This window comes from Magallana gigas, chromosome 5 (genome assembly GCF_963853765.1).
Source record: "Magallana gigas chromosome 5, xbMagGiga1.1, whole genome shotgun sequence".
Classification (NCBI taxonomy): Eukaryota; Metazoa; Mollusca; class Bivalvia; order Ostreida; family Ostreidae; genus Magallana; species Magallana gigas.
Window position 1 is genome coordinate 43,985,840 of NC_088857.1, and position 24,872 is coordinate 44,010,711.

Below are 24,872 nucleotides of genomic sequence, written 5' to 3' on the forward strand. Positions count from 1 at the left end.
CGAGTCCTGTATCTTGCTTAAAAATCAACGATTGGCACCCAAATTTCATTTGATCATTAGAAATGCATTCCTAAAGCATTGCAAATAATAAAATCAGAAAAAAAATTTGACCAAAATCGTTACCATGCCCCTTTAAGTTTGAAAAAAAAAACACCGCTTAGGTGGAACGTCAATCAAGCGTGCGAATAGAGTGCATGAGTAAATTATAGTGTGTTTGAAGTGTTTACTAAGTCTTTTAAGTAATAACAAGCAATCTGAAAAACTCTCATTTAGGGCTTGAGACAGTCAAACACATGTAAATTAATCAAAATTTAGATTTTGACAATGTTTTGATACTTTTTAAATTTTTGGTTACGATGTCGCATAGGGTTGCTCAAAGTGTGAATGTGAATACACAGCTGACATAAATTCACCGACGAGTGAACCAAATGGTTGTAATTGAAAAGCCTCCGGGAAAGTTACTTCAACTATTACATCGACCTACCTGTAACATTATTTATTCTTGTTCGTTGATGCTACGTTACGTCGTAACTGCATGAACCCGTCGCACACGAGGATAGAGGGTGAATATTAAAATGTTTTTGATCATTGTTATAATTTTTTTGGTATGTATTACTTTGGGTGAAGGGGTTTATGATGATAATAAGCGGTATGTTCATGCATATTCAATTTTCTGTTTTTGTGAGTCTTCATATATTTATGACCTGAAATGATATATCATAATAGTAATAAAATTGTATTTGCACTGTAAACAACACTGTTGAGCGATTCTTTTATATCTGATGAAATTTGCACTTTTGAAGGAATGCACAGCAATTACTGGAGTATTCATTTTCCAACTGAAAAAGATTTATAAAAGTAGTTTTATGTACAATTTTGTAGATAATTTTTAATGCGATGGAAGATATGTTGAAGTCTGTTATGATACCGACAGTGATCGTGATTTCATTCATGATGATGAATACTGTTGCCATGACAACGGACAACCGTGTTATTCTAAGTGGAGTGCTGGTTGGTTTCGGCTCTTGCGGCGTCACAATGGAAGTACTGGACATTTAAAGAGCTTAATTTTGTTCAGAATTTTCCTTGTCCGTTATGGAAAACACATCGCATAATTATTGAGTGAATTATAAAGAGTAGGTTCTGTGTGTGCTAGTTTAACAATACAGAGCACACCAAATCGTGTGCGGTCATGCAACCCATCATAAAATTAAACATTGATTTTTGCAATTGTCAATGTCAAATATGTTCAAATTAGAAATAATTACATGAGTATGAAAAGGTATTACAACTTCTGTTTTCTTGATAACCATTTATTTTAAATCTGTCCTACCTTAAAACTAGAAGATTTGGAAAATGCATAGAGAAGTTGTATCTAATAGGAGAGAACAACTTATTTGAAACAAGAAAGGGCATTTTTTATTACCAACGTTAATAATAATTGCACATGTAATAAATACATTATTAAATGGTAAAGGTGACACGACAATTAGATTTTTTTTTGTGATTCTTTATTTAGATTTATTTAAAAGTTCGATTCCAACGGCATCTTATAAATATTTGTAATTTTGAAACATGCATTTGAAACATTGTGTTGAATTACGTTCATAACGAGTAAGATTCAAATGAAAAAAGCGAAGTGGGCAATGTGTAAATATGTAGCTATCCTATTTCCTTTGGCATTAACGTAGATTCCATATTTATCGCGGTTACTCAATTTTGCAATTCCTGTTTTGTATCGAATGTCAAAACCCGGCAGTACCCATGTTTTGCTGCAGTTTTATGGTTCACAACTACCAGAAAAAAAGGTTTTAAATTCAAGATGGTTGCTTCCTGCGAATTTTCGCTAATTATTCCTAGCGTTGTATTTAGGAATTCACATTCTTAGCTAACTCTGAAATTTAATTACATTTATTTTTTTCAGCTGGGAGCTACACGTTTAGTCCGCTAGAGTTTGCAGCAGTGACGACTGCTCTTCTTGTTTTGAACTATCCTAGAAAACAGACGCAGACTATGAAAGGTAAAACATGTATGTAATTGGACTAATAGCTGGCTATGAAACACCTATGTTAAAACAATTTAAACTTGTGTTAGATATTCTATTAATCTTAAATCCTCAATTAATCTTAAAGGTCTTATTAGTTACAAAAACAACCTACACAAGTTTTCTTCCATTGTATGATTCATATACAGTCCATGCAAAGGAAGATGACTTTCAATACATGACCCTTTCTTAATGATAAAGCTAATTGGGGGGGGGGGGGGGGGTGGTCCATTTTTTTCCCGTGAGGTGGAGTTTCTCAGAATTTCGCTAATTTGTGTTCACTAGGCCGGAGAAGGGGTGGGGGAGAGAGGTCTGTTTTTGCTATATTTATAGTTTATATGTGAATTTAAATTTACAGTTGTTCAGACCCATCCTCCCGTATGATCCGTGTTGTACCGAAAAGTCCATCGCATAAAGCAAGAAAGTTCTAGATGTAAGATAGAATATTTGGTGTTTTAATTGTCAATGAAGGGTTGGTAGAAGAAAAGGGGTAATTTGCACACAGGCTAAGGTTGGCTATAAAGGTAGATTCAGTGGCTTTCGTGTCCAGTTCTTTTTTTACACAGCATGATAAACTTCCAAATAAAGTTTGAACACATTAGTGATCATTTAAGATGACCTTCGGTCGCACAGGGTGACTGAATTAACACATACTGTTTGAATAAAGAAGTAAACCTTTAACACATAAGGAGTCACAAAATATTGATTTTTGCCACGTTTAAATTTTCGATTTCTGTTCGCCAGTTTTGAAAAAAAAAATCAGCTCGAGCACTAAGGAAGGAAAATTTCAAGAGGAAAGTTTTTAGGCATTTCCCTACGGAAGATTTTTGTCTTCTTTTTTTTTGCTGAACTACGACAAGATATTATACTTACATAATTTCAATTGGCCAACTTTTTCAAACTTGAAATCATAAAAACGCGCTATTTCGTGTTTTCAAATTTCGATTTTCTAATTTAAAAATCTTTCCCGGGAATGGCCTCCGCCCCCCCCCCCCCCTCCCTCCCCTACACCCAATCGGCGCTTGGCTTCACATTACCCTACACATGAATAGAAGGGAATATACGCCACTGGGAAACACTGCTAATTTTTTGTGCAACTCTTATAAAACGTCCTCTACTTTCTACACTATTTATATTGGTCGAATATTAATTTCCACACCAGTATATATACGTATATGACTGGTTGGCCAGGCAAGGTTTACCCGCATTAATCATGGGCAACTACAGAATAATATATATTAATCTTTAGTTACACAAGTCAGTTTTGAACATCGGCATTGTATTATATTTAATCTTTTAAATATACAATTGGCCTTGCATATTTAGAATTGGAATGATAGCTTACTTTTATTCAGTTAATGGCATATTTGTATTTGATTTTTTGATTAAATTCAGGTAATTTACTACAGGAATTGAGATCGTCTCTTTACTTGCTTCCGAGAGGCTTTTAAATTTACAACGTCAACAGCCCAGTAAAGTGAAGCGGTACCGTTTGTTTACATGCAAAAGAGGTGACTCTTGATGTCGATGTAAATTTCACATTCTTGTTTTTTCGAGGTCGACAGCGTGTTCCGGAGAACGTCTGAGGAAAGTAAAGAGACGATATCAGTAGTAAATTGCATGACGTTAAGAATTTAATGGCACTAATATGGATATAAAACATCATTGAAGATTGTATCTTTTACATTTTTTTATTTTTTCTTAATAAACTCTTTCCCACATACACCATTTTCTTAATGTCAAAAACTAAATACATTTTGCTATTTTGTAATGTAATGTTCTTCATCCAATCCAATTATAATGAATTCTATGATGCTTATTATATTCAAACCACCATCTTTAAATTCCTTAGAACACACATCCTTTTTCAGTCGAATGTGATTACTTACCATTACAAATGAGTAACATGAAAATATAAATTTGGCATAACCAGTGGAAATCTTCGCATTGCGGTGATCGAAAGAGAAAATAATGGAAAATAGGTCACGTCTACCTTTTATATACATTTGATATATTGTGTAATACGTTTGAAAAAAAGTTTTAGATTAAATATTCGAAAAGCAATATTTAATGGGGGGGGGGGGGGGGTGCTAAAATGCCATAAATCAAATTCAAGTAACTTATTATTTTATCAAATTCAAGTCACTTATTATTTTGCTGCCACCATATAATTTATCTGGCGGCCGCCACTTATATATCTGGCGGCCGCCACTTAATATATGGCGGCCGCCACATAAATTATTTGGCAAAAGGAAAGTGTTATTGTATCTTTATTTGGTTAAGAAGATGGACGTTGACACAACCGCTGCTTTTTATTGTCATATGGGGTTTACCTACAAAGAAATTTTGTGTTCTCTGGTAGTTAATCATCGAATTATTATTAGTTTAAGGTGTCTCTATACACCACTTATTCATGACGCAGTACGCAAAAAAGTAAATCTGGAAGCGTGCATTTCCGGTACTGGCTGATTTAAACTGAGGCGAATTGCATTGGGACCGCTCTTTTGAAAAATTTGATAATGAGTAGATTTGATTTGATAATAGGAAAATTCATTACTTACAAGTAATGTGGTTTGTGACACCTTCACGTTGTGTGGTATTATTTATCGAAATAAACAATGAAATCAAGTATAGTTTTTAAAATAGTTTCTTTTCCATCATCGATATCTTACACCGTAGCGCAGTGGGTTAGTAGGTTCATTACAAACCTGTAAGTCATGAGTTTGATTCCCGTTGAGAACAATAAACTTTTTAACTTAACAAAATTTTCTTAAGTTTGAATTAAGTTTGAAAAAAAAACCGCTTAGGTGGAACGTCAATCAAGCGTGCGAATAGAGTGCATGAGTAAATTATAGTGTGTTTGAAGTGTTTACTAAGTCTTATAAGTAATAACAAGCAATCTGAAAAACTCATTTAGGGCTTGAGACAGTCAAACACATGTAAATTAATCAAAATTTAGATTTTGACAATGTTTTGATACTTTTTCAATTTTTGGTTACGATGTCACATAGGGTTGCTCAAAGTGTGAATGTGAATACAAGTTCATTATTTAAGTTCATTTATTTCACTCATAACATATAATGTTACATGAGGTGCAGAAGAATTATATACAAAAGTATAAGAAAAGCAGGATTTACAAAAAGAAACAGAATAAAGTAAACAATGAATTTGTTATAGTTGTTACGTAGGATGACCGACCAAATCAAATATTTTTCTAATTAAAGTACACATTTTCATAAGTATCACATGATTTGAATATGACATAAGTGTTCTAAATTTTAAGATGTTTGGGTTTTTAAGATAACAATTACTAAACAATTTTTTTCTTACATGTGACAGTGCACTACATTCTAAAACATAATGAAATTCATCGCCAATTTGATTGGCTTCACATAGGCCGCATTTGTGGTCTTCACGTGGAGTATTGTTCCGCCTACCAATTTGTATAGGGAGGTGATGGTTTGTAGTTCTATATTTAACAAACAAGTTTGTTTTGACGAACTATCTAATTCACTATTCCATTTTTGGACAAATTGATCTTTAAGATTTTGTTTGACAGTATTTTCTAGCCATTTTACGCTAACAGGATTTTGCTGGTGCCATACAAACGATAAGCCACAGCTATCAAGAATGTTTTTTTAATACAAACTAGCGACTTATTATTGATTTCACCGCTAATGTAACAATTGTAAAGACATATACACAGTTTCACATAACTTATTCTCCTGGCATAACATCATCTTTGCCCAAAATCCAATCATGCTCGTTTAAATTGTTATATATAATGGAAAACGACCTGAATCCCCATAAACCATAAAACTGGGGGTACTACTTTTCAAGTAAAGTATGTGTTTAAGAAACCTTAAATGTACACGCTCCATAACATCAATATTTTCGTAACCCCATATTTCACAAGAGTATAGTACAACTACCTTGTCGAATAAGTCTAATTGAATATCAAAGGACATGTCAAAATATCTTATTTTTCTAATAATACCATACATAGCTTTCTGGGATTGAGTACACAAGTGTTTCTTGGCTTTACAAAAAGAGCCAGATCAGGAAAATAATATTCCTATGTAGTTATACTCTTTAACTACTTCTAATTTATCATTATTGTACATAGCTGACATAAATTCACCGAAGAGTGAACCAAATGGTTATAATCGAAAAGCCTCCGGGAAAGTTACTTCAACTATTACATCGACCTACCTGTAACATTATTTATTCTTGTTCGTTGATGCTACGTTACGTCGTAACTGCATGAACCCGTCGGACACGAGGATAGAGGGTAGGGTGAATATTAAAATGTTTTTGATCATTGTTATAATTTTTTTGGTAGGTATTACTTTGGGTGAAGGGGTTCATGATGATAATAAGCGGTAGGTTCATGCATATTTCATTTTCTGTTTTTGTGAGTATTCATACATTTGTGACCTGAAATAATATATCATAATAGTAATAAAGTTGTATTTGCACTGTAAACAACACTGCTGAGTGATTCTTTTATATCTGATGAAATTTGCACTTTTGAAGGAATGCACAGCAATTACTGGAGTATTCATATTTCAAGTGAAAAAGATTTATAAAAGTAGTTTTATGTACAATTTTGCAGATAATTTTTAATGCGATAGAAGATATGTTGAAGACTGTTATGATACCGACAGTGATCGTGATTTCATTCATGATGATGAATACTGTTGCCGTGACAACGGACAACCGTGTTATTCTAAGTGGAGTGCTGGTTGGTTCGGCTCTTGCGGCGTCACAATGTAAGTACTGGACATTTTAAGAGTTTAATTTTGTTCAGAATTTTCCTTGTCCGTTATGGAAAACACATCGCATAATTATTGTGTGAATTATAAAAAGTAGGTTCTGTGTATGCTAGTTTAATCAATACAAAGTAAACCAAATCGTGTGCGGTAATGCGACCCATCATAAAATTAAACATGAATTTTTTCTATGCTCAATATCAAGTATGTTCAATTTAGAAATAAATAATTGCACATGTAATAAATACATTATTTATTAAATGGTAAAGGTGAAACGACAATTAGATTTTTTTGTGATACTTTATGTAGATTTATTTAAAAGTTCGATTCCAGCGGCATCTTATAAATATTTGTAATTTTGAAACATGCATTTGAAACATTGTGTTGAATTACGTTCATAACGAGTAAGATTCAAATGAAAAAAGCAAAGTGGGCAATGTGTAAATATGTAGCTGTTAATTTCCTTGGGCATTAACGTAGATTCCATATTTATCGCGGTTACTCAATTTTGCAACTCCTCTGTTTTGTATCGAATGTCAAAACCCGGCAGTACCCATGTTTTGCTGCAGTTTTATGGTTCACAACTACCAGAAAAAAAGGTTTTAAATTCAAGATGGTTGCTTCCTGCGAATTTTCGCTAATTATTCCTAGCGTTGTAATTAGGAATTCACATTCTTAGCTAACTCTGAAATTTAATTACATTTATTTTTTTCAGATGGGAGCTACACGTTTAGTCCGCTAGAGTTTGCAGCAGTGACGACTGCTCTTCTTGTTTTGAACTATCCTAGAAAACAGACGCAGACTATGAAAGGTATTACATGTATGTAATTGGACTAATAGCTGACTATGAAACACTTATGTTAAAACAATTTAAACTTGTGTTAGTTTTTTCTATTAATCTTATATCCTCAATTAATCTAAAAGGTCTTCTTAGTTACAAAAACAATCTACACAAATTTTCTTCCATTGTATGATTCATATACAGTCCATGCAAAGGAAGATGACTTTCAATAGTAATAGTGTACATGACCCTTTCTTATTGATAAAGCTAATGGGGGGGGGGTCCATTTTTTCCCGTGAGGTGGAGTTTCTCAGAATTTCGCTAATTTGTGTTCAATAGGCTGGAGAAGGGGTGGGGGAGAGAGGTCTGTTTTGGCTATATTTATAGTTTATATGTGAATTTAAATTTACAGGGGATCAGACACCTCCTCCCTTATGATCCGTGTTGTACCAAAAAGTCCATCGCATAAAGCAAGAAAGTTCTAGATGTAAGATAGAATATTTGGTGTTTTAATGGTCAATGAAGGGTTGGTAGAAGAAGAGGGGTAATTTGCACACAGGCTAAGGTTGGCTATAAAGGTAGATTCAGTGGCTTTCGTGTCCAGTTCTTTTTTACACAGCATGATAAACTTCCAAATATAGTTTGAACACATCAGTGATCATTTAAGATTAAACAGGTCGGGTATACTACCTTATATGGATAACATTATTTAACGCGTGACAGTATTTACGTCAAACAGATTCTCCAATCCAGTGAATGAGTTGAAATGCATGACAGTCAACAAACGCACGTGGTTTTTGTCTGTTTTTATCACAATATTTAATTGCTTTCCGGAATGTTGTACATCTTGATTTTTAATTTAGAAGGTAAAAAGGGAAAGATTACGTACCATTAACTTTGTTCAATGGTCACATTGAAAAATACCGTTGTTTGAGTTGATCAATTGTTGCTTCAAAAAATGATCAGTATCAAACAACTGACAAACATAGAAAAAATGTTTCTGACCAAAATCGTGATCATGCCCCGTTAAGTTGTTTTGACTGTACCGTAAGAACTGCATTAGACCCTTCCCTACTACCAAGCTATTGTTATCCAGAGGTGTATGTAGTTAAGATACATGTAGAACCATGTATGTCTGTCTACCTGTCGGATCTAAAACTTGCTTATTATCTTAACATGTTTTCTCCAAGCATAAGAGCATACTTTCTTCATGTATGATTATACCCCCGCTCCGAACTAAAGTAGGTATACTGTTTTCCCGTGTGTCTGTTCGTCTGTCTGTCTGTCTGTCTGTCACACAAATTTTCGTCAAAGATTCTCCGGCTAACTAATAATCGCAGGTGATTAAAATTTTAACACAATCTCGTTTTAAGGCATGCTATTTGGTGTGCTTCGTCTTTCGATGTCAACTTCCTGTTAAACGACGACTTTTTCAGTATTTTGTATAATTTTCATTTTAAAAATATCGTAGCCTATTTTCGGTATGCCATATGGTGGGATTCATTTTTGGACCAACTAGACGTCAACATCCGTAAATGACGAACTGGTTCATTTTAAGCGTTATTTTTTTAGTAAATGTTTGTCAATGATTTTTGAGAAACTATAAATTGAATATACTTAAAATTTTTACATACTCATGTTCAGGCATTCCATATGTTTTGATACATTTTTTTAACAAGCTCGATGTCAACTTTCAGTTAAATGTTAACTTCTTTATATATTCACATGAGAACGGGGTATCACTTGTGAATATTGGCTCACATATATTTTGTTCTGTCATTTTTTTTATATATCTTGCAGAATTATGTGATTCCCTTGGTCCTAAAGGATACATTTGGGATGTATCAAATGAAATTTGTTATCATCTAAACACCATAGAGCTGAATGCTGTGGACGCAAAGAGAAAATGTATGTCAGAGCATCCAAACAGTCGACTCTTGTTGATAGACTCGGATAAAACCTACAATTTTGCAGTTTCAATTATCGGTATGAAAATTGTTGAAATATTAATATTGAAAACAAATTAAACAAAGACCCAATTAAAATTGTGGTTTAAAAAAAGTTGTTTTCTTAGCTTTAGTTATACAGCTAATTCTTTGTAATTTTATAAATTGAAATCATGATAAATAATTGTTTACGATATCAGTTCTTTCCGCTTGAACAACTGAATTTCAATGAAAAATGCATTAAAGGAGAACATCTTTGCTTTTAATGTCACAGGTGCATATCGAACACTTATTCTCTATGTTGACATGATCATTAACCCTAAAGACGAAAGAAATTAACTTGTCGCGTTACCCTGAGATAGGAACAATATTCGCAAACAATTTTAAACTTCATTTTTTCTTTTTCATTATTTATAATAATTAATCTTAGATGAACACCACGTGTTCTAATTTCGCCTTTTTAAAAATTAAATGCCCCCACATGCAATAAAAAGACAAAAGAACATTTTGATTCCAAATTTCTTTTTAGATTTACTATCAATGATATGGTTCACTTGTATTTTTTATTCATCATTCAATGTGTAATCAAAAACATGTTCTTGGCCTCTGTTTTTACATAACAGAGTTGAGAGTTCTGTACATCACTTATAAATCGATGACTGACACTCGAATTATAATATTTGCAAAAATCCTTAATTTACCTATCTTTACATAAGAAATGAAAAATTGAAATTTAATTTTTGAGCTTAAATCGCGAGCGTCCCCTTTTAAAGGACTGTAAAAACCATTTATTGCAAAACAAGAGTTTGTAAAATCTAATTAAAATGCTGGTTGCAGTATAAAGATATGAAAAATGCATTTGGTATTAAAACTTACCACATAAAGAAAATAACTGTATTGTAGATGCATTCAACACTGGACCGATATATCTACAAGGAACTAAGTCAGGCCCCAACTTTGTTGACGACGATGGACAGGCTATTACTTACTTCAAATGGGCTGCAGGAGAACCTGGCAGTGGGAATTACCTTCGCACCGACACCGCTACACGTTTACAAGAGACATCATCTGGGACAAGCTTCTACAAATTTATATGTCGATTGTATTGAAAAGTCAAGATTCTTTCAGCCATTAAACACTTAAAATAAAGTATTACATATCAAAACTGGTTTACGGAGTTTCTTTATGTCATTCCTATAACGATTTGTATCTGATGTGTCATATTAAGCAGAGATATTCATTGCAGTACAAAACAAGAGAAAAGGTGTCAATGTAACAAAACACTGGGTTTCTTTTGTGTGAATTGTATCTATTATCCATTTGTCCACCTGTATTGAAATACACTACATACCCATATGAATAGAGTAATATGTATGCAATATTTTGCAAAGAGACTTTTTTTCACATAACTGATCAGTGCTCATAAAATTTAAAAAAAAATCCAAATCCAAGTAATATGCACATCTATACTCTTATATTAAAATAATACTCGATTTTTTAGCTTTAATACCGAGAAATTGGAAGAGTACTGTCTTTTGTTTTATATATTTTTAACATCATTGGTACAAGGATATTACCAATTTGTTTTTTTCTCAATTAGGCTTTGCTAATTAATAATCAAACTAAATTCCTTTAAAAAATCTGGAAATCGTATGCATTTTTCGGATTTTACAATATAGCGCACGCGCATTACATTCACGCTAAAACACGAAGTTTATGTTTCCACAATATCTCATTTGCATGGATAAACTCAAACACGATAATACAAATACGTGTAAATTTCCATTAAAATTTGCTATAAATTCTGTTCGTAAAAGAAAATACGAGAGATAACTCTAACTCAGTACGTTTGATATAAAAAATTCCGAGAGTTCTAAATGTCAACATGGTGTGCAAAAATTTGATATATTTATTTCGTAAATGCCCGACATAATATGCAATGTAAACCCGTGCACGCAGGGGTCAAAGTCTAGTTTATGTTATATTATGTACAAATGTACCATAGTTCGCCATTTTTTCTATCGTATTAACTATAGGTTATCTACACCATAACTCATGGGCGGAGCTTGGATATATATTGACTGGCAGATCATTTGCATACGACACACAGAAACAAAATTGTTGTAGAACACTTTTGATATTTGAGAATCAAACTGAAACCAATTACGATTTTTTAAGTTAACCTTTTATCCTTAAAAGAGGAACAGTTATTTACATAACAATCCACGTTAAGAGCCGCACTGACCCGGTTTTAGAAACTTGAATTTTGGTTTTGAAAAAAAAGTTACACTTTTGAAAAAATGAGTTGCTGGACTTGGTAGGGGATCACTTAGGTGGTTTTCTCGATTTTGACTGGTGGCTCTTTTAACATTTTCTAGTTGGGGCTCCAATAAATTTTTTTTAATTGCATGTAAAATATAAAAAGAACAAGAATAGAATTCCTGGGTCCCCCGCCGGTCAAGCAGTATACTAGTATCGAGTCTATCGACAAAGGCTGATTTTCGAACTTGACCAACGTATTAGTGGTATAAACATTTGGTATAAATTTAATGAAAATCCGTCAAAATTTGTAGGCATGAGAGCGCTTACAAGGTCAATTTTTGGATAAACTGGGGTCATTATTGTGGTCAAAGTCCCATAACTCCAACAAAAAGTATTGACCAATGCTGATTTTCGAACTTGACCAAGGTATTAGTGGTATAAACATTTGGTATAAATTTAATGAAAATCCGTCAAAGTTTGTAGGCATGAGAGCGCTTACAAGGTCAATTTTTGGATAAAACGGAGTCATTATTGTGGTCAAAGTTCGATAACTCCAACAAAAAGTATCGACCAATGCTGATTTTCGAACTTGACCAAGGTAGTAGTGGTATAAACATTTGGTATAAATTTAATGAAAATCCATCAAAGTTTGTAGGCATGAGAGCGCTTACAAGGTCAATTTTTGGATAAAACGGAGTCATTATTGTGGTCATAGTCCCATAACTCCAACAAAAAGTATCGACCAATGCTGATTTTCGAACTTGACCAAGGTATTAGTGGTATAAATATTTGGTATAAATTTAATGAAAATCTGTCAAAGTTTGTAGGCATGAGAGCGCTTACAAGGTCAATTTTTTCATAAAACGGAGTCATTATTGTGATCAAAGTTCGATAACTCCAACAAAAAGTATCGACCAATGCTGATTTTCGAACTTGACCAAGATAATAGTGGTATAAACATTTGGTATAAATTTAATGAAAATCCGTCAAAATTTGTAGGCATGAGAGCGCTTACAAAAAAGTGTGACGGACGGACGCACAGACACACGGACGCACGGACCCACGGACACACAGACCCACGGACACATGGACCCACGGACACACGGACCCACGGACGGACGCCCGGCATTTCTATGTCCCCGCACCGCGTTGCGGCGGGGGACAATTAAAACATTTATCAAATATTACTAGACTTTGACGTGCGTGCACGGGTTGACATTGCATATCGGACATTTACGAAATAGGTACATCGACACACCTTATTATTGACATTTAAATAACAAAGCTATAAGCCTACAATAATGCTATTAATTTCACTAAACTTTCCTTAGTTTGAATAATCTAACTGTGTCTCGGGAAAGGCCCTCACCACAGTTCAATGCCTTCGTTTTACTCGTAATGTAGCAGAAAATTGCAGAATCGCTCCGGAACGATTTTGGAGAAAGTTAATGAAGTTGCCTTAAAAAGAACAGTCAAATTCATCACAACAAATCTTTTTGAGACTGCATATACCTTTCAACTAAAAATTTTATTCTATAGAATGGAAGAATTCAACACCGTTTCACCAACGTACAAGTGTTTTCTTTGTAAAACTGGGTCCGTAGGACATTATTTATTTTTACGATAAAACACATTCTGTCTTCACTATCCTAACAATTATAATGTTACTTTTTCGCATGTAATCAAATAATTTTTGTCATCACAAAGACAAAAGTAAGTACTTAGTTGAAATGTATATTTGGTTTTTTTTTTTTACGTTCTTTCATAAGAAATCATTAATATACATGAACAGAATCTATAGCAAAAGTCCAATGAAAATTTACTTGTACATGTATTTGTATTATCATTTCTGAGTTTATTCATGCAGATGTCATACTGCGAAAACATAAAGTTTAACTAAAGATCCCGTTAGCGAGAATGTATTGAGCAAGCGCAAGATAGTAAAATCCAAAAAATCCAGGTGATTTCCGTGATTTTTTGAGGAATTTTCTTTGACTATTAATTAGCGAAGCTTAGCTGAGAAAAAATAAAAAGAAATTGGTAATCTTCAAGTACCAATGATGTTTAAAATATATAAAACAAAACACAGTATTCTTCCAATTTCTCGGTATTAAAGACCAAAAATTCGAGTCTAGTATGTTAATATAGTAGTATAGATATACTATATGTAATTATTACGGAAAATCACTCGAAGGCTGTTCCTTATTGTGACCCCTCAACCTCTCTATAAGTTATCTGGAAAAAACCCAATAAAAACTAATACAGAAACTATTACTGAAACGTCTTATTTTGAAAACTGTAGCAGTTTTCACCATTTCAATAACCGGATTTTTCCTTTGAAAAATCTGGATAAAATTATACATGTATACTTACTCCGTTGTTGGGACTATCGAATTTTGATAAAATAAAATATCCGTCTTCCTATTGGTCCTACAACAACCAATTCTACAAATACGGTACATTACACCTTACATTGATAAAAACTAACCCTCAATCAGCATGGTTGAAAAATAATTTTACTTAGGGGTTTCAAGCAGAAATTCCACCTGATGTGACAGTTTTAAATAAACTCAAAATGGCGGCGATATGTACCTTGGTATTATAAGGTAGAGGGTATATATTTTGATGAACAGAAATTATTGTTTATACAAACGCACCTAAAAGCGAGTGAACCAAATGGTTATTGAAAAGCGTTCAGGAAAGTTACTTGAACTTTCTACTTCGACCTACCTGTAACATCATTTATTCTTGTTCCCTAATGTTATGTCGTCACTGCATGAACCCGTCAAACACGAGGATAGAAGGTGAATATAAAAACGTTTTGATCGTTGTTATAATGGTTTTCTTTTGTTACATGTAGTTATACTTTGGGTGAAGGGAAGGGGTTAATGATGGTAAAAGGTAGTATGTTTGTGCAGGTTTTATTTTCTGTTTTTGTGATTATTCATACATTTGTAACCTGAAATAATATATCAAGATAAAATCATATTTATCTACTGAACATGCAGTAATATAATAATCATATTTGCACCGTTAAACAACACTGCTGAGCGATGCTTTTAATATCTGATGAAATTTGCACTCTTGAAGGAGTGCACAGCAATTACTTGAGTATTAATTTTCCAAGTGAAAAAAAATTTATAAAAGCAATTCCATGTACAATTTTGTAGATAATTTTTAATGCCATAGAAGATATGTTAAAGTCTGTTAGGATACCGACAGTGATCGTGATTTCATTCATGATGATGAATACTGTTGCCGTAACAACGGACAACCGTGTTATTCTAAGTGGAGTGCTGGTTGGTTCGGCTCTTGCGGCGTTACAATGTAAGTACTGCACATTTTATGAGTTTAATTTTGTTCAGAATTTTCCTTGTCCGTTATGGAAAACACGTCGCATAATTATTGTGTGAATTATAAAAAGTAGGTTCTGTGTGTGCTAGTTTAACAATACAGAGCACACCAAATCGTGTGCGGTCATGCGACCCATCATAAAATTAAACATGGATTTTTGCTATGGTCAATTTCAAATATGTTCAAATTAGAAATAACTAGAGGTACTGTGAGCAAGCTTACAATTGATACTCCCCGCTAAGAAAAAAATCATAACGCGTGTATTTTTGCTATTATAGAAAATATTAGATGAATCTATTTCACTGACCATTTTCTTTAAATAACAACTGCTCTATTTTTTAAAACTGTTAATGCTAATAGGAGTAAACAAACCAATTTCTATCCTTTAATTCCATTTTATTTTAAGTTAACTGTTAATGCATGAGGACATTTGCATCCTTCCTTAAATAACCATGACTCAAATCAAACTAGAATCAAACGAAATCCACATGTCAAACAGCCAGTTAATATTTAAACATTTTGAATTATTGGTATAATGAGCCCGATTTTTTCCGAATTTTTTTTATTCCACACATTTTTTTTCCAAATAACAATTTCATCGGGGCAGGCCATTTTCAGAGAGACGGGGATGAAAATCTAAAAATAATTTTATGTGGCCTGAGAAGAGCAAGCTTTGTGTCAAATTTTAGCTTCTAATATTTCCATTTATACAAGAAATGACACAGACAAAATTTAGCATTTTCGAAACAATGACCCTGAACTTCCTCAATTGACCTTGGGTCAAGGTCATGACACACTCTTACGTCATAAGCAATATTTGTGTGAAGTAAGAACATTCAATGCTTCTCCATAAGGAAGATATGGACCGGACACGAATTTTGCATTTTTTCTGCCAGTGACCTTGACCTTGCACGAATGACCTTGGGTCAAGGTTATGACACACCCTTTGGTCATAAGCAATCTTTGTGTGAAGTAAAAACCTCCAATGTTTCTCCATAAGAAAGATATGGACTGGACACGAATTTTGCTTTTTTTCTGCCAGTGACCTTGACCTTGCACGAATGACCTTGGGTCAAGGTCATGACACACCCTTAGGTCATAAGCAATCTTTGTGTGAAGTAAGAACCTCCAATGTTTCTCCATAAGAAAGATATGGACCGGACACGATTGCACAGACAGACGGACAGACAGATGGACGGACGGACAAGGTGATTCCTATATACCCCCCAAACTTTGTTTGCGGGGGGTATGATTACACGAGTATAAAAAGGTATTACAGCTTCCATTTTCTTGATAACCTTTCATTTTAAATCTGTCCTACCTTTAAACTAGAGGATTGCACAATGCATAAAGAAGTTGTATTGGATTGGAGAGAACAACTTATTTGAATCTTATGAAACAAGAAAGAGAATTTCTTTTCTTACCAATATTAATAATAATTGCACATGAAATAATTACATTATGAGATGGTAAATGGTAAACTGCAATTAACTGCAATAAAACTAAATATTTGAATTTTTCTTTACTCTAGTAGGCATTGAGGTATAACGGCATCAACACACTGTGGCGCTTTCATTTCTACCATATACATAATCACAAGTTATCTCAGTTTAGAAACAACAAGCAATTGGTTATGAAACATTGTGTTAAACTACGTTCATAACGAGTAAGATTCAAATGGAAAACAGCAAAGTAGGCACTGTGTAAATTGAGCTGTCCTATTTCCTTGAGCATTAGCGTAAATTCCTTATTTATCGCGGATGATCAATTTTGCATCAAATGTCAAAAACTGGCAGTGTCTATGTTTTGCTGCATTCTTTATAATTCACAACTGTTCATAAAGATAAAAAAGGTTTTAAAATTCAAGATGGTTGCTTCTTGCGAGTTTTCGCTAATTATTCTTAGCGATGTAATTAGGAATTCACTTTAAAAGCTAACTTTGAGATTTGATTTTATTTATTTTATTCAGATGGGAGCTACACGTTTAGTCCACTAGAGTTTGCAGCTTTGATGACTTCTCTTCTTGTTTTGAACTATCCTAGAAAACAGACGCAGACTATGAAAGGTACAAAGTACACATGGCTGGCTGATAGGAAACTTTTATAGTAAAACAAAGGAAGATGAATTCCAATACATGATCATTGGGGTGGTCCATTTTTTCCCGTGAGGTGGAGTTTATCAGAATTACGCTAATTTGTGTTCACTAGGCCGGGAAGGGGTAGGGGAAAGAGGTCTGTTTTGGTTGTATTTATAATTGTTTATGTGAATTTATATTTACATGGGTTCAGACTCCTCCTCCCTTATGATCCGTGTTGTACCGAAAAGTCCTCAAAACAGTTAATCGCATAAATCAACAAAGTTCTAAATGTAAGAATATTTGGTGTTTTAATTGTCAATAAAAGGTTGGTAAAAATTAAAACCTAATTATATCAAAAGTAAAGAGGGGCAAATTGCACACAGCCAAAGGTTGGGTATAAAGGTAAATTCATTGGCTTTCGTGTCCGGTTGTTTTATTTTTACACAGCGTGATAAACTTCCAGTTATACTATGAACACATCAATGGTCATTTAAGATGACTTGTATTTGATTTAAAGCATTGTACAAGTATAATTCGGTGGCTTCAGAACATTTGTATTGCTAATATTTGTCAAAAGCAGAGGAAAACAACAAATATGTCAAAACACTTGGTGGAAAATTACTTTACAAAAAGAGGGGGAGGGGGTACTACTGCACTTGTTTCTACGGTATTGTCAGCTTATAAGAACCAAATGTTATCATTTAGTATACAGCTTGAATGAGTATATCCTATTTAGTGAATGTTAGATTATGTCTATGTGGTACATTCCCATTTTTTTCAATGTTTGCTGCAAAAAACAACAACAAACAAACAAACAAACAAAAAACCCACGTGTAAAACAAGTCAAACAATATGGTATACATGTTCAAGAGACTATCAAACGAAAACTAGTTTGACAATTTAGTACTGACTTTTAAATTTTGCTTATGTGGTACATTCCCATTTTTTCAATTTCTGCAACAAAAAAAAAAACAAAAAACAAAAAACAACAAAAACAACAAAAAAAAACACGTGTAAAATTAGTTAAACAATATGGAGGTATACATGTTCAAGAGACCATTAAACGAAAACTAGCCGATTAATTTAGAAAAAAATATGTTCTGTTTTTAACTAAATATATAACTGATAAAAAATGTTTCACAAAAGTAGTATGTTAACAGTATATTTTTTTTTTAGAAATTTCTTAAGATATGAAACTTTTTGCACAAATTTTTTAGAAGGTCGTGTGAAGAAAAATGTAATATTTAAGGTCTTCCGTTTCCAACGGAAGACCTTATTGTTTTCGTACTGTTTCTTATTATTTTTTTTCACAAATTTTGTGCACGCGATTTCTCAGAAACTATTCGGCCGATTTCAACCATTATTTCACAGATGATTGTCAGAGGTCATAATTCTAGACGTTTTTTGAAATCGTCACTTCCGGTACCGAGTTACGGCCGATTTTCTATTTTTTACGACCTATTTTGTGCAGAGCTGATCTCAGAAACTATCAGAGATATGACTATGAAATTTTCAGGATAGGTATTCAATAGTTTGAAGTTGTGCACTATTATGATGTTTTACGCCAGTGGCGCCATTTCTTGGAGCTCGCCTAGGCACGAATATTGGGTACGAATTTCGAATCAAAATTTTCATACGTTTTGATCTGTGTCTTTTTATGAGTTGATATTTTATTAAGACATATATAATAAAAGTGGTAGATAATCAAAAGTTATTTCCAACAAAATCAAGAAATGGGGGCTGGTCCCTAAATAAGGAGCAAAGACACTCGTGAACTCTATTACAAATAACTTAAAAACGATAAAGATTTTGAAATGCATTATAAAAGCAAAGTTGTTAATCGTAACAATATATATCAGGTAAAATCATTGCCACGCCCATTTATTACGTAATTAGGGATTTTATGGGCCAAAGTACTAAAACTTTAACGCAATATATCTCGAGAAGTAGACATATTTTGTTAGGCCTTGCAGAATAGAAAATGTTTGCATTGATGATTCTAATCGATTCCATTAATCAAAACACCAATGTCTGTCCCCATTAGGGATCTAGAGGGCTGGCCCCTAAAATATTCAATCATTTGTATCTAAAAAATGATCACCAATTTTAGATGGGTGTAAGAACAAAAAATGTTAGTATTCTTAAGACCTTTTAAATAAAATCATGAAAAAGGGGCTGGTCCCTTACGTTAGGGGCCAAGACACTCGTACACTCTATTACAAATAACTTAAAAACAATAAAGATTTTGTAATGCATTATAGAAGCAAAGTTGTTGATCGTAACAATATCTATCAGAAAAAATCATTGCCACGCCCAATGACTATGTAATTTGGGATTTTTAGGGGCCAAAGTACTTAAACTTTGACACATGATGTTTGCAGTGATAATTCTAATCGACTACATTAATCAAAACACCAATGTATATCACCATTAGGGATCTAGAGGGCTGGCCCCTAAAATTTTCAATCATTTGTATCTAAAAAGTTAACAACAATTTTAGATGGGTTTAAGTAATCTAGAGACCTTTTGAATAAAGTCAAGAAAAGGGACTGGCCCTCTAAATTAGGGGCAAAGAGACTCGTAAAGTTTATTACACATACCTTAAAAACGATCAAGGTTTTGTAATGCATTATAGAAGCAAAGTTGTTGATCGTAACAATATTAGTTTGTAAAACTCATTGCCACACCCATTGATGACGTAATTAGGGCTTTTAGGGGACTAAAATCTTAAATCTTTTATGTGCTGTATCTGAAAAGGCAAAACAATTTGTTATGCATTTTAAAGGATATTGACAATCGTATACATAATCTGAAAGGAAGGGATTGAGGGGAAATTCTAAAATTTTATTGATGTTTTAATCGTATCGTTTAAAATTTGAACGGTAGACCTACTCGTTACTTGTAACGAGATCGTATTTAGTTTTGTATATTTTCACTATATTTTTTCAGTTAACGAATACCAAAAGATTTTCTTAAATGGTAACTAATATAAAGTTTTTGGTTCATAATTTAATATATGATGAGTTCTTGCTTCATTGTGTTAAAGGGACTTGGACATGATTTGAGATTAAAAATTATGTATTTATTTTTTATGTATAAAATGATTTTACTGGTGCATTTTAAATGATTAACTTAAATATTGAATGTTAAAGTCAAGTTACAAGCGATATACATGTGTATACAGAGGAAAGAATTGGTTGTTATGTAAACAAAGCTCGAGTCTTATAGTTGTTTACAAAAAATATAACGAAGAGAATTACCATTTCTTAGACAAAATGACATGAATAAACAATTTAAACTAATTCAGTATCTTCATACTATTATCAACAAAAGAAAGATACATTTGATTGAAACTTACACCAATACAACACATATGTAAAAAATGACAATATTCGAGCTTTGTTAACAAAACAAATAATTATGAACTCCGTATCTTGCTTATAACTTGATATTTGACTTTCAAATTTTGACATAACGTTATATATTTCTATATTTATCGGTATAAACACTGAAAATGGAAAAATAAAATTTGAAGTCCCTTTAAAATTTGGCTGTTGAATGTTTGGACCTTGTAAGCTGAAACTCACTGTAGGTAAGCAAACATGCAAAGGTATTGATATTTTGGCCTTTGTAGTAAGTTTTTAAGTTGTTTTAACTGCTCGAATATAATTATCAATAGACTGCCTTGTTCGCAAAGCACAACCCTTTACCTGAGATGAAAAGTGATAAATTATTTTCTGTTTCAATTCTAGATTCCTTTTTCTTTGACGTTTTTGTTGACAAAACATATGTGTCTTTCAAGCTTCGTAGCATGATTGTCTCTTATTATGTTAAGTAATTCAATAAAGGTCAGTTACGGTGCAACTTCTCAATTACCTTGTTTACAGAGTACAAAACTGTTGGTCAACGACATTATGTTTCTGATGTAACATTCATATATGGCCGAATTTGATTTTTTTATAATAAAGTAGAAGATCTGACGTTCTATTGAGCAATTCTTGTAAACATTCAGTATCTCAATCCAAGTTTTCCCGTAACGATTTTGTACACAAAAAATAATATTATGTGAGTGCAATTGAAGTGTCAAGAGGACTACAAAATTGTGAGCTTAACGAAGTATGTACTTAAAATTGTCATCATAATGTGCCCGTAACGAAGCAGCACGTAGCCATTGTCCGATTTTCTATTCCGCAAGTATTATTCAGACCAATTGAAGTGTCAAGAGGACTACAAAATCGTGAGCTTAACGAAGTTTTTATGTACTTAACATTGTCATCATAATGTGCTCAGAACGAAGCAGCACGTAGCGCTAGCCATTGTTCGATTTTCTCCTCCGCAAGTATTATTCAGACCATCCGCAATAGTTTTATCTTTGCTATCCAAGGGCTTTGGTCCACTCTGCTCTCCATAAACCCTAGGGAGATTTCATTACGAAAACTCGGTGATGCGGTGGCGCAATTTAGCGAATAACTTGTGTTGCACCTCTTGCAAATATAATTTTTATCGGATAAAACATTGGAATACATGTGTATACATGCTACGGCATAAATACCACTTAAAACATGCTGAATGACGAGTATCGGAACAAAACTTGTAAAACTTTTAAATAAGAATAAAGATATAACTTAGAGAAAGCAAGGACTGCATTAGACCCTTCCCGACTACCGAGCTATTGCTATCCAGAGGTGTATGTAGTTAAGATACATGTAGAACTGTGTATGTCTGTCTACCTGTCGGTTCTAAAACTTGCCCACTATCTTGATATGTTTTCTGAAAGCGCAAGAGTATGCTTTCTTCATGTATTACAGGCAGGTAGCATCAGGGGCGCCTGCCCCCCCCCCCCCCCCCCTTCCCCCACTTCCCCACTTATTCTCGCAGCAACCAATTTTTTTAAATTTACATATAAAAACTTGAATTATCATGGAGTTGCCCCACCCCCCCCCCCTTTTTGGGAGTATGTAAAAAATTGATATGAAAATAAGGAAATTAGGAGTGAAATTGAAGTTATATAGTACGCCAACATTGGGGCATTGGGAGAGAAGATATGCTCCGGACAACCCATCTCGGATGGAGAGACTGACGGATGGATAGACTGATCACTATAGGGCGCCCGCACAGCGGGGCCCTTACATGTATTAGACGTCAATATCCTACTACGCCGTACATGTATTAGACGTAAATATCCTGTTAAATTACGAAATGGTTTATTTTAAGCTTATATTTTGAGTAAATTTTTTCAAAGATTTTTCAGAAACTATAAATCGAAGATCCTTAAAATTTTCAAATAATCTATGTTCAGGCCATCCGTATGTTTTTGCATTTTTAAAAAACAAATTCGACCTCTAGTTAAATGTTGCATTCTTTATATATTCACTTAAAATCGGGGGTTTCACTTGTGAATATTGGCTCACAAATATTTTGTTATGTCATATTTTTTTTTGAATATCTTTCAGAATTATGTGACTCCCTTGGTCCTAAAGGATACATTTGGGATGTATCGTTGGAAATTTGTTATCATCTAAACACAATAGAGCTGAATGCTGTGGACGCAAAGAGAAAATGTATGTCAGAGCATCCAAACAGTATTGATAGACTCGGACCTACAATTTTGCAGTTTCAATTATCGGTATGAAAGTGGTTGAAATATTAAATACAAATTTCACAATCATGACCTAATTAAAATTGTGATTTTGTTTTAGAGTTTGTTGTTTTCTTTTGTTTAGTTTTACGGCTAGATCTTTTTACTTTTATAAATTGAAAACATGTCAAATAATTGTTTACAATTTCAGTTCTTTCTGCTTGCACCACTGAATTTCAATGCAAAATGCACCAAATGATGACATTTTTTATTTTAATGTCACAAGTGCATTTCGAACTCTTATTCTCTATATTATCATAAACATTTTCTCTTTTTTATTATTTATAATTGTTTAATCTGATATGACCACCACGTGTTATACATGTAATGTCGCCATTTTTTTTTTATTAAATGCTCCCACATGCAATAAAAAAGACCCATTGGCATTTTCAATCCAAATTTCTTTCCAGACTTACTATGATATATAGTTTACTTGCATTTTCTATTAATATGTGTAATCAATGTGGCCTCTGGTTTTTACATAACAGAGTTGAGAGTTCTATACATCGCTTATAATTGGATGACTGACACTCGAATTCAAATTATCAATTGAAAAAATCCTGATTAACTAGTCTTTACATAAGAAATGAAAAATTGAAATTGAAACTTTGAGCTAAAATTGCGAGCGTTCCCCTTTAACAGATTGCAAATCCATTAATTGCGAAACAAAAGAGTTCGTGAAATCCAATTCAAATGCTGGGTAAGCTGTAAAGATATAAAAAAAAAATGCATTAAAGTTACGTAACGATTATGATAAATATAAAACAGATATTTAGTATGATTGTTTAAGTAATTAATCTTGTTAAAGTTGGCATTTCACATATTGCTTTGTACTTTAAAGTTGAAATAGTTATTTGATATTTGGTGTAAATAAATATTATAACAGGTCTTTGTAGATGAAAACATGGTTATGGGCTTGAACATATTAAATTTACCACTTTAAGAAAATAACTGTATTGTAGATACCTTCAATACTGGACCGATATATCTACAAGGAACCAAGTAAGGCCCCAACTTTGTTGACGATGATGGACAGGTTATTACTTACTTTAAATGGGATTCAGGACAACCTACCAACGATAACTACCTTCGCACCGATACAGTTACACGTTTACAAGAGGCATCTTCGGGAACAAGCCTTTACAAATTCATATGTCGATTGTATTGAAGAACAAGACTCAGTCAGACATAAACAACTACAAATAAAATATTAGATATCAAAACTTTTTTAGCGGGTTCTTTTCTTTTCGTCATTCGTATCACGATTTATAGTAAAAATGTATTAAATCTTCTTCTCTACTCCCATATATATTTGTTAAAAACTAAATGCCTGGTTATGATGTCCATGAGGTCTTCTACCAAAATTGTGAAATTCATGACCCCTGGGTCAGGGGTTCAGGTCCTAGGGTGGGGTTAATATGACCATATAGTAAAAATGTATTAAATCTTTTAAAAAGTTCTCCTCTTATCCCACACATGTGGGCAAAAAACTGAATACATGGTTGTAATGTCCACTAACGCCTCTACCTAAATTGTGAAATTCATCGCCCCTGGGTCAGGGGTTCAGGACATTGGGGGAGGGGGGGCACTATAGTGCAATATAATGCATATAATGTTTAAAAAATTTCTTCTCTATTCTCACACATCTGTATAAAAAACTGACATAATAATTATGTTTACCAGGAAGTCCTCTACTGAAATTTTGATTTTCATGTCCCCTGGGGTATTGGGTTTGGCAGGGCCAAAATGGATGTATAGGCGTTTTTAAATGCATATAATGTTAAAAAATTATCTTTACCCCCACACACCTGAAAGGAAAACCGAATTCATGATTTTGTAGACCAAATCTTTAAGTTTTTCGCCAAAATTATAGGTTTCACAGTTCTTTTGAAAGATTTCAGGCAGGGAGGTGGTCGTTATTACAAATTTATAATTTTTCTACTCCAGAATGAAACCTAATTAATTAAATGCATATATGACAAGTTTGTGTATGGGTTT

The 24,872-nt window shown here is 33.2% G+C and overlaps 1 protein-coding gene and 1 long non-coding RNA gene across 4 annotated transcripts; both read left to right on the forward strand.

The window, feature by feature from the left end:
• Positions 1 to 1,789: 1,789 nt before the first annotated feature.
• Positions 1,790 to 10,706, forward strand: LOC105330863 (uncharacterized). Of its 3 annotated transcripts, XM_066085709.1 has the most exons (6): positions 1,790 to 1,808; positions 1,925 to 2,020; positions 6,660 to 6,816; positions 7,532 to 7,627; positions 9,398 to 9,583; positions 10,447 to 10,706. In XM_066085709.1, the coding sequence occupies exons 3-6, from the start codon at positions 6,684 to 6,686 to the stop codon at positions 10,650 to 10,652; spliced, it is 621 nt and encodes a 206-aa protein (XP_065941781.1). In that variant the 5' UTR covers positions 1,790 to 1,808; positions 1,925 to 2,020; positions 6,660 to 6,683; the 3' UTR covers positions 10,653 to 10,706. The 3 variants fall into 3 exon arrangements, with proteins under 3 accessions (XP_065941781.1, XP_065941782.1, XP_065941780.1); XM_066085710.1 differs by lacking the exons at positions 1,790 to 1,808; positions 1,925 to 2,020 and adding an exon at positions 6,192 to 6,335; XM_066085708.1 differs by lacking the exons at positions 1,790 to 1,808; positions 1,925 to 2,020 and adding an exon at positions 6,354 to 6,382.
• Positions 10,707 to 14,980: 4,274 nt separating this feature from the next.
• Positions 14,981 to 23,989, forward strand: LOC117686996 (uncharacterized). The gene is made up of 4 exons (XR_010713853.1): positions 14,981 to 15,132; positions 17,129 to 17,224; positions 22,690 to 22,862; positions 23,837 to 23,989. It is a non-coding gene; the product is annotated as an uncharacterized lncRNA (long non-coding RNA).
• Positions 23,990 to 24,872: the final 883 nt, after the last annotated feature.

Excerpts from the sequence above, each read along its gene's own strand:
- LOC105330863 (XM_066085709.1), top strand. The coding sequence starts at position 6,684 with ATGTTGAAGACTGTTATGATACCGACAGTGATCGTGATTTCATTCATG. Across the intron at positions 7,628-9,397 it reads ACAGACGCAGACTATGAAAG|AATTATGTGATTCCCTTGGT; the intron begins GTATTACATGTA and ends TATATCTTGCAG. Across the intron at positions 9,584-10,446 it reads TTTTGCAGTTTCAATTATCG|ATGCATTCAACACTGGACCG; the intron begins GTATGAAAATTG and ends ACTGTATTGTAG.